This window comes from Pelophylax lessonae, assembly GCF_965119305.1.
Source record: "Pelophylax lessonae genome assembly, chromosome: 6".
NCBI classification, from domain to species: domain Eukaryota; kingdom Metazoa; phylum Chordata; class Amphibia; order Anura; family Ranidae; genus Pelophylax; species Pelophylax lessonae.
This window is the reverse complement of record NC_138773.1, coordinates 292,808,772-292,818,618: the sequence shown is the minus strand read 5'-3', so window position 1 is coordinate 292,818,618 and position 9,847 is coordinate 292,808,772. Positions and strand designations below refer to the sequence as shown.

General features: G+C 39.3%; 1 protein-coding gene across 1 annotated transcript in view; it reads left to right on the top strand.

Moving 5' to 3' along the window:
• Nucleotides 1–555: 555 nt before the first annotated feature.
• LOC309558740 (uncharacterized protein) overlaps nt 556–9,847 on the top strand; it is a gene marked incomplete at its 5' end in the record, with an annotated part of 184,416 nt that continues 175,124 nt past the window's right edge. Inside the window, 3 exons of the mRNA XM_082261787.1 lie at nt 556–1,108; nt 2,981–3,051; nt 5,626–5,706. Coding sequence (XP_082117913.1) covers nt 556–1,108; nt 2,981–3,051; nt 5,626–5,706 — 705 coding nt within the window. The remainder of the gene's footprint in view (nt 1,109–2,980; nt 3,052–5,625; nt 5,707–9,847) is intronic.

The following is a 9,847-nucleotide window of genomic DNA, read 5'->3' as shown; positions in this document are numbered from 1 at the left end:
GTAATAAATGCATTATACTAAAGGTTTCATGAAAAAATTAGAGCATTAAATAAACACTTTGTGCTGTTACGTAGTTTGTGTGTGTTTATGTATGTGTGAACATATATATATATATATATATATATATATATATATATATAAATGCTGCTATATGGCCATATATGAATCCATATAAAAAAAAATATATATATACAGTATATCTGTATGTAAAGCAGACCAACCAGGAAAATATGAGAAGTGCCTAAAAATGTGTTTATGTACTTTTCATCAGCAGAACCAGTCTCCTCTGTCGGGACCACCCAGCCATATGTGGAACCTTGTGCTAAACCAAAAGCATCATGTCCTACCCTTAATCATGTCCCTTTCAGATAATAATTAACACTTGTTTCTGTTTAAATACATTCCATGGATTTCCTATATCATTCTTTAGCAAATATTCATCAATAAAACGCTTTTCAGCAGTTTCCTTATCTGTAAGAAAGATAATAAGGAGTTTATGGTCCCAGAGCAGGTATAAGTGTCCTAATACCAGTATGTTTGTACATTCTGATCAGGATGGCTCTAGCCTGGAGAGGATTTATTTTAGTTCTCCTCTCATTACTGTATCATGGAAACTGTTCTGCAACTGCTAAAGAATTGATTACAATTGCTGGACCTCTTAGAAGCAACATCGAGCGCTTCTACAATGAAGCAAGGCCATATGATGTGTTTGATTGTAACGAAAATGATGTGCATGAGATCAGAGAGCAGATTTTGGCTCTGCACAAGTATGGAGTCACCCACTACAAGATACATTTAGAAGAGAGCTCCATGGTCAAGGGTGACAGTCAAGTGCAGTGTTACAGGAGCCTTCTCCAGGTCCTGGCTGAGGCTGGGATAAGACCAATAGCAGTATTGCATAGTGGAGATGGGCTACCCATCCCCCATACTACAGAGCGCAATATGTATGTAGACTATGCTGACTTTGCCTTCCGCACGTTCGGGGACCTGGTCCACACTTGGATCACCTTCGATATCCCCAAACATGAGACAACTGTTTCTTTGAAGGATCTGCTACAAGAACATGTGAAGATATCCAGCTTATATCGCAGCAAGTACTCCACAACTGGTGAGGCATCATATTGCATTTTAAATTATATTGTGTGGAAGCCCTTTGTATAGGTTGTATTATAGAAACCAGATGGTCTGGCTTTTTTATCTATTATTGCCCCCTTTTACAACTTGGCATAAACCAATCTGTCACTTCACAGCAGCTTTTTCCTCTATGTTCAGTCATCAGTGCTTTGTCAGGTCATCACTCTTAAAGGGCAGTAATCACCTAGTAGGAATTGATGTGGTCAGCATCCTGCTCTCTCCACCGTGACAGTAGTTGGATGCCCATGATCATACCTTGGTCTAGGTCACCATGGCAAAGAGAAATTACATCCTGGTGCCTGGGCTGCCGCCAGAATGCTTTCCCGCCCCTACTCGCACCCCCCCCTACTATGTATCCTGGGTCTCGCTTGCCCATCTGGGTCCAGGAGCAGCATAGTGGGTGCCGTCAGGCAGGCATCACTTCTGGATCCCTGTTGACTGTTTCCCCGGCCATCAAGGCCAGGAAAGAATGTAATGCAGTGCGATGTGCATTACATTACATTCAGTGGAGTACAGGGGAGACATTCAGGGTCTTTTAGACTGTGCACGCGGGAATGAGAGCAATCATTCTAGCACCAGACCTTCTCCATAAAACGAATGACCTATAGGGGGCTTTTAAAGGGTCGCCTATGGAAAATATAGGGTACTGAAGTTTGTCGCCATTTCACAGGCTTTGGTTTGACATGTTGGGTATATTCTATATACCGGGTGCACCCACAGCTTTCATATTTTAAAAAACAAATTGGGTAATTTATTGTGTTTTTGTGCTCCCTAAAATTAACTTTACTGTGTTTTTTTTACTGAAATGTGTTTCCTAGATCTTTGTGGTAATATCGTATGACATAAAAAATTGGAACTACCCCTATTTTATTCTCTAGGGTGTCTGCTTTCTGAAAATAAATAATGTTCACGGCTCAAGGCTATGAAAGGGTTAAAGGATAAGTTTGCCTTTGGGAACATGTTACATGTTCTACCCATCAGCTTTGTTAGTTAAAAAAAAAAAACTGTCTGGCTCCTAGATTCAAAGTATATTTGTCAAGCCCTGGACAATACAATAGCTTTCAGAGCAATGCCCTACCCTCTGGACCTTAGGGTGGTCCATTTAAGACATACATTAGATTGTGCATTACTTTCATTAGGGCAGCCCATTAATTTGAATAAACTGCCTAAAGCACCACAACAGACCAAACATTTGGACCGGCAGAACTTTCACTAGCACAGCGCACTCCGTTGAACAAAAGTGTGTTACTACATGCTGCAAAGTAGGAATGTTGGGGTGCCATTTATGGAAAATGCAGTGCACCATCACATGTAGCATGCTTTGCTGCAACACAATGGTATGAATGGGCCCCAAAAAGCCCTCACACTATTTCTTGATGTAACCCCAACCAACCAGCCCCCTCGACTACCTCACCCCCCGTCACCCCTACCAGCCCTCACATTAATCCTCCCTGTTAGCTTTTGACTAAAGCTGGCCATACACCTAGCAATAAAAGATTCATCAGAAGTTTAATCATTTCAAGCTCAAAGATGACACAAAAAATCTATTTGATGAAATTCTGTTGGATTTTATATTGGGCCTTTCAATATAAATTATCATTTGTAAATCAAAACAATTAATGCAATGAGTTTTTGAAATGTTCTAGAACATCTGATCCTTAATATGAAATAAATGTATTGTTACTATATAGCCGGCATTGCACATGGTATAACAAGTCCTAAGATCCTGTAAGTCATTACACCTAGCCCGATTTATAGTTGATAAAGAAATGGGTTCTTATATCTCCTAAAAAGCAGATATAATGAAATCTAATACATAACAATATTTTTTTAATTCCTCCATCAGGTGGACAGCTGTCAATTGCTGCAGATCCAACCCTTGCGGACGTATTCCCTACATTTCAAGAACATTTCATGGTAAACGTAACCCTTTCACCAACCATTTATTCTCACATATATTTCTGTTTTTTTTTTGTTGTTGTCTGTGGTATATAAACAGCCAAATGTACACAAACCTAACTCAAGCAAATAATATATTGTAAAAACTAAAGAAACGGCCCTTGGTGAAACTCACTCTGGATATCTACAGATGATGTTTCAGGGACTGTCAAACCCCAAGCACCCATCTTCATTATCTGGTGGGAATACCCTAAGATTAGATGTTATTGTAATTGCATATATCAAATGGAATATTTACTTTTGGGTGAAGGTTTTCCAGAATCTCCAAAAAGAGGCCCTGCTCAACCTGAAACTGGACGCTTGCACGATCACCCAAATTCAACTGACATTTTTGTTTACTGGATTCTAAGACAATATTCCCCCGGGCAATATCCCCCGGACAATATCCCCCCGGACAATATCCCCCCTGGACAACATCCCCCCGGACAATATCCCCCCGGGACAACATCCCCCCGGACAATATCCTCCCTGGACAATATCACCCCTCTAACCCTAAGCCTAACCCTCTAACCCTAACCCTAACCCTATCCCTAAGCCTAACCCTATGTCCCAGGGGATATTGCCCGGGGGATATTGTCCCGGGGGGATATTATCTGGGGGGATTATGTCCAGGGGTATGTTTTCCAGGGAGATATTGTCTGGGGGGATATTGTCCTGATACCTGTTTACTGTGCCCAAACAAGTTCTTGCTAAAGCATGGTGATCCTCAAACCCGGCAATTGTTAAAGTTAAATGGAAAATGAATTGGTTGCTATTCCTAACGCTTCTGTTCATTAAATATTTCCCTATGGATTTTGACCATAGAATTCCTTTTGTGTTGGGCTAGGATGCATCCTCAGATCTCCCATCTTTTTTCCTCCCATTTCACTTGAGATGAGACGTCCCTCCCTTTATTTTACTTTTTTCTTTGCTATCTTCTCACCTACAAGATATTAGGCCCTGGACACTAAATACGTTACAACCTGTAATCAGTAGCGGACCTTGCTCTTTCCATACCTATGTGATTTTTGTAGCTCTAGGTACCTGAGCTTACATAGCGCCTCTGTTCTGCTAACCATACATCACATACCTTTTCATGCCATCTGACGATATTTTTTAGGATTGTTGAAAACAGCTTATATAATATCTGTTTATAATTAAGGAAGGGTGTGAGCTAGTGAAGGGTCTCTCAATACCAGTACATGTACCACTGTTTATATCTTGTCAACTGTTTTATTGTCAAACTCGTAAACTCTCAACAAAAACTCATTATCCACTTCTGGACCGGAAAGTTCTACCCCCTTAAGGCCAAACCAATTTTTTTGTGATACAGCACTGCGTTATTTTACCTGGCATTTGCATGGTCATGCGACGCTGTACCCAATTAAAATTGATGTCCTTTTTTTCCCCACAAATGGTGCTTTCTTTTGGTGGTATTTGATTTTATTTTTTGCACTATAAACAAAAAAAATGTGACAATTTTGAAAAAAAAAAAACATACATATTTTTGGTAAAGAAAATCCCAATAAGTGTATACTAATTGGTTTGCCTAAAAGTTATAGCAACTACAAACGATGCAATATTTTTTATAGCATTTTTATTCATTTATTTGTTTTTACTCGTATTGGCGGTGATCAGCGATTTTTTTCAGCGGGTTTGTGACATTGCGGCGGACAAATCGGACATCTATCTGACACTTTTGACATTTTTCAGGACCAGTGATGATATTACAGTGATCAGTGCTAAAAAAAAATGCACTGTCACTACACTAATGACACTGGCAGGAAAGGGGTTAATATCAGGGGTGATCAAAGGGTTAAGTGTGTCCCCCGGGGGTGCTTGCTAACTGTGTGGGGGATGGTCTGACTGGGGGAAGACAGATATTGGTGTTCCTGCTTAGCGGGAGCACAAGATCTCTGTCTTCCTCCCTGTCCGAACGGCGATCTGCCTTGTATACATAGACAGATCGCCGTACTTCCTCTTCTGGGGGATGATCGTGGATGGCCAGTGGACATCTGGGTCCGCCGGACCCATTGATTGACATCTCCGCTAGCCAATCAAGGTGTGATTGTGCCTCCAGCAGTGTGATTGCGCCATCTAGTGGCTGTTGACTGAAACGACGTACACCTTGCGGCTGGTCAGCAAGTGGTTAAAACAAAAAGTGAGGGCAACTCAGACCTATATGTACAGTAAAATGCATGTTACACACAGTGACTCAAGTACAGCGTTGTGGTGCTTTGCGGTGTTATTGATTTTAAAAGTACTCCAGCGCAACAAACTAAAAAAAAAAAAAAAGGTATTTTTGAAATTGCCAGCAGTGTTCCAACTGAGGTTGTACCTACAAATAATGATTAGAAGATTTTGCTGCAGGGGTCCTAGGAAAATAGAAAGTCAGCAAATAGTTTAGCTCACCATGGTTCACCTATTATAGAAATTAAACCTTTGGCAGACTGACACTTGAGTTAGGTTTTTTTTTCTAACTTTAATCAAATTTCTGTGTTCATTTAGAGCATTTATAAGCATTTACATCTTTATATAATTACATTTTTCCAGGAGTCCGTGGATTTTCTGGCTCTAAACCTGGAATATAATTGCCAGGATTCTAACCAACTGCCAACATGGACAGCCTATAAGGTAAGATTTGTGACCAGCCATAGTTCAAGTAAAAAAAAGCAAAATGTCTTTATTATTCTACTTTAGGATCCTATTAATTTTCATATAATTATAATAAACACATGACAGCACTTGAGTAAAGATCCTTGGTATCCTTTATTACATCAAATGGCTAAAAAGTAGCTTGACAGGTGTGCTTACATAAAATAATGGAAGAGCCGCTGAAGTAAGATCCAAATACTGGTACCAACACCCAAAGATATTTTGCACAAAGAAATAGAGAAAGGAGACTAGTTCCCCAACTATCAAGTCTCCAAAGGATGAAGAGACACAGGACTTTCTAGGTACCTTAAACACATAAATATGTACGCAAAGGATATACAAAATATATACATTTTATTTAACACATAGGTGAGTTTAAAATAGACAATTAGAATGCATATCCAAAAAATTATATTCAACAAGGAATATATAGATATAGCCAAACATTGCTGGATATCTACTAGAATCTACATCCAAGTAGATATCCAGCCATGTTTGGTTATATCTATATATTCCCTTGTTGAATATAATTTTTTGGATAGGCATTCTAATTGTCTATTTTAAACTCACCTATGTGTTAAATAAAATGTATGCATTTCTTATATCCTTTGTGTACATATTTGTTTTTAAGGTACCTAGAAAGTCCTGTGTCTCTTCATCCTTTGGAGTAGGGATCTTCAAACTATGGCCCTCCAGTTGTTCAGGAACTACAATTCCTATCATGCCTAGTCTTGTCTGTGATTGTCAAAGTTTTACAATGCCTCATGGGACGTGTAGTTCAGCAACAGCTGGAAGGCCGTAGTTTGAGGACCCCTGCTTTGGAGACTTGATAGATGGGAAACTAGTCTCCTTTCTCTATATAGGTGTGCTTACGTGTTTCAGCCACTCCAGGGCCTTACTCGTTACTATGAATAAGGCCCAGAGTGGCTGAAACATGGCAGTGTTCCTGTCAAGCTGCTTTTTAGCCTTTTGATGTAAAAAATTATACCAAGAAAGAATCTTTACTGGAGTGTCGGCTTGTGTTTATAATAATTGTTACTGGAGTGGCTTGCAGAGGCTGAAGCTGAGCACCAGTGTTCCCTGATGAATGGAATTGTGTGGGATGATTGAGCGCATATTTGCATGATCATTTTCAAAAAATACCCTAATTTTTGTCTTATGTTTCAGTGTTACAGTTCAAGCTGTGTTTGTCTGTCTGGAACTGTTCGCATCTGACATTACAACCCCTGCCTTAGTAATGCTGGCCATACACGTATAGATTTTTGGACGAGAATGTTTGTACGAACATTTATGCGAAAATGCTTTGAACTTTGGATAAATGGACAAATGTCATTCGAAATTGTCTTTTGCTTTTAACATTCAGTTTTAAAAAGAATGTAATTTCTGAGCGATAACCATATACTGGTTTTCCTTTCTGCCCCTTCAAATTTTCCTGTCACTGCAGTCAAAAACGGACATCGATTTGACCCCACTAACAATTAGAAAATCAAATGAATTTTCTTAAAACAAAAACTTTGAAACGAAAATCTATAAGTGTATGGCCAGCATAACTGTCAGGTGTGCACATGCTCAATGAGAGATAACTGACAAACTCTGCAATGTTGCCTGTGCATGTAATGATTGGATCAATAATAGATATGTTTAAAACATTTGTCAAAAAATAATAAAAATGTTGTGCGTTGCCACTTATTCTTATATATATAACGTGAGGCTGCTGCTATCACTAAATGTGTTCCTACATACAGTGCCCAATAGTGAACAATCGATCATTCAATCAATTGAAAAAAACAAAAAATAGTGACTTCCATAAATAATTGGGTAACAATAAAGTCCTGTGCTATAAAGTTGATATAAACATTATTTTTAAAGACATAAAATTGTTTAAAACATTCTTTTTCTCAAAAAAACAGTAATTTGACATAAAAAAAGGAAAATATTAATTTGGTAAAATTTTTATTAACCACTTTAGCCCAGGAAGATTTGGCTGCTCAAAGACCGGGCCCTATTTTGCGATTCGGCACTGTGTGATTTTAATGGACAATTGCGCGGTCGTGCAACGCTGTACCCAAACAAAATTGATGTACTTTTTTTCCCACAAACAGAGCTTTCTTTTGGTGGTATTTTATCACCTGTGCGATTTTTATTTTTTGCGCTATAAACAAAAAAACAGTGACAATTTTGACAAAATAACGATATTTTTCACATTTTTTATATGAAATTCTCAAAAAAAAAATGTAAAAATCAAAATTTTTTAACATTTTAGGCTAATTTGTTGTTTGCTACATATTTTTGGTAAAAAAATCGCAAAAAGCGTATTTTGATTGGTTTGCGCAAAAGTTATTGCGTTTACTAACTACGGGAAAGATTTATGTAATTTTTTTTTTTTTTTTAACTAGTAATGGCGGCGATCTGCGATTTTTTTTGTTGGACTGCGACATTGTGGCGAACAGATCGGACCCCTGACTGACATTTTTGACACTTTTGGGAGTACCAGTGACATTACTGCAGTAATCAGTGCTATAAATATGCACTGTTACTGTAAAAATGACACTGGCAGGGAAGGGGTTAACTTTACTGGTGATCAAGGGGTTAAGTGTGTCCCTAGGGGCGTGATTCTAACTGTGGAGGGGCATGGCTTGTGATGTAATCACAGAGACCTGCGATCCTACATAGCAGGATCGCATAGCCTCTGTGCTTACCTCAGGGAGAATGACAGACGGCTTTGTTTACATTAGCCATCTGTCCTTCTCTCACTGCAGCGGGAGATCGCGAGTGGCAGGCGGCCATCGGAGCTGCCGGTCACACGCACTGACTCCCCAGCCGACGAGCGGGGGCAGGAGCGCACCTCCGGCGGCGCGCGATCGCCCACTAGCTCCTTCCAGGCTAGAGCTGTACATGTACGGCACTTTGCCTGGGAGTGCCAGACTGCGGTGGGCGGTTGGCAAGTAGTTAAATCTTCTACCAAGGTTTCATATTCTTTTTCCATAGAAAGTTTTTTTGTTGTTGATGAAACCACACTTTTAGTGCAGCATGTTTCAGAAAAATACAGTACTGGCCCCTTTTACTGGCCCTGCCAGTCCCTTTCTACATGCTTTTCTCTCTAATGCCTGTGGTCAATTTCCCCCACATGAGCCGATCATTTTATAGCCCACCATTTCCCTTTCACAGCCAGAATGGGACCTATAACCTACTGATTGTAATCTTTCCTCCCAACAAGGGACATATCTATTGGTTGCACCCCTCCTGCTTTCCAGTATGTTGCTTAGGCAGACCAGAAGATATGTCTTCTATCGATGTAATACTTCTTCATACTGAACTTGTAGTAATCTTTTGACTTGTTGGAACGTTGGTTTTGGGCCTTCTTTGGTCTCTCTATCTCCTCTATCTAAGTAAAGTACTTGTGGAAGTAAAGTGTGTTAGGAAGGGGAGAGGAGGTGGGATCTTGTTGGTGTACAGACCCCAGAGAATAAACTTCAGCGGAAGCTAATTAAAAAAAAAAACTCCTGATTGAAATTAAGGATTTATTGGAGTATGGGACACAAATGAGGAACACCATCAGTGATTCCAAAAAGAACAAATGTAATGAACTATGAAGCTCATGAGTGATACTTTTCACCTTTCCTCTCCAAGTTGGAAAATATGTTTGATAACAAATGCCTCCAAACCAATTAGAAGGCTTATTAGAAGGTAAGAAATGGCAAGAGTGCTGCAAACGATGATTAAAGTGACACTAAACATACACTGTTTAATCTACATTTTACCCTCTCTTTATGATATGGATGATGGCAGTTTAATTAATTTAATTAAACAAAAAACATCTAAGTACCTTTTTTCCTAATCAATATACAGCTGTCACATTATCCAGATCTTTCCCAGCCTGTCTGCAGGGAAACATCAGCGGGAGGAGCCGGTAACAAAAAAAAAAAAAAACAGCCTTTGAAATACAAATCCCAAATAATTGTTTTAAACTGTCAAACAAATATGTATTTGAACTCAAATCTGTATTATGTTTGTGCAAAAACATGGTTCTAGAGGGAGGTTCTGCCAATCAAAGCCTGTTTAACGCCCCTCTAGTCTGTGTCTGTTGTTTGTTTGTACTTAGACGTACAGGGAGGTGAAG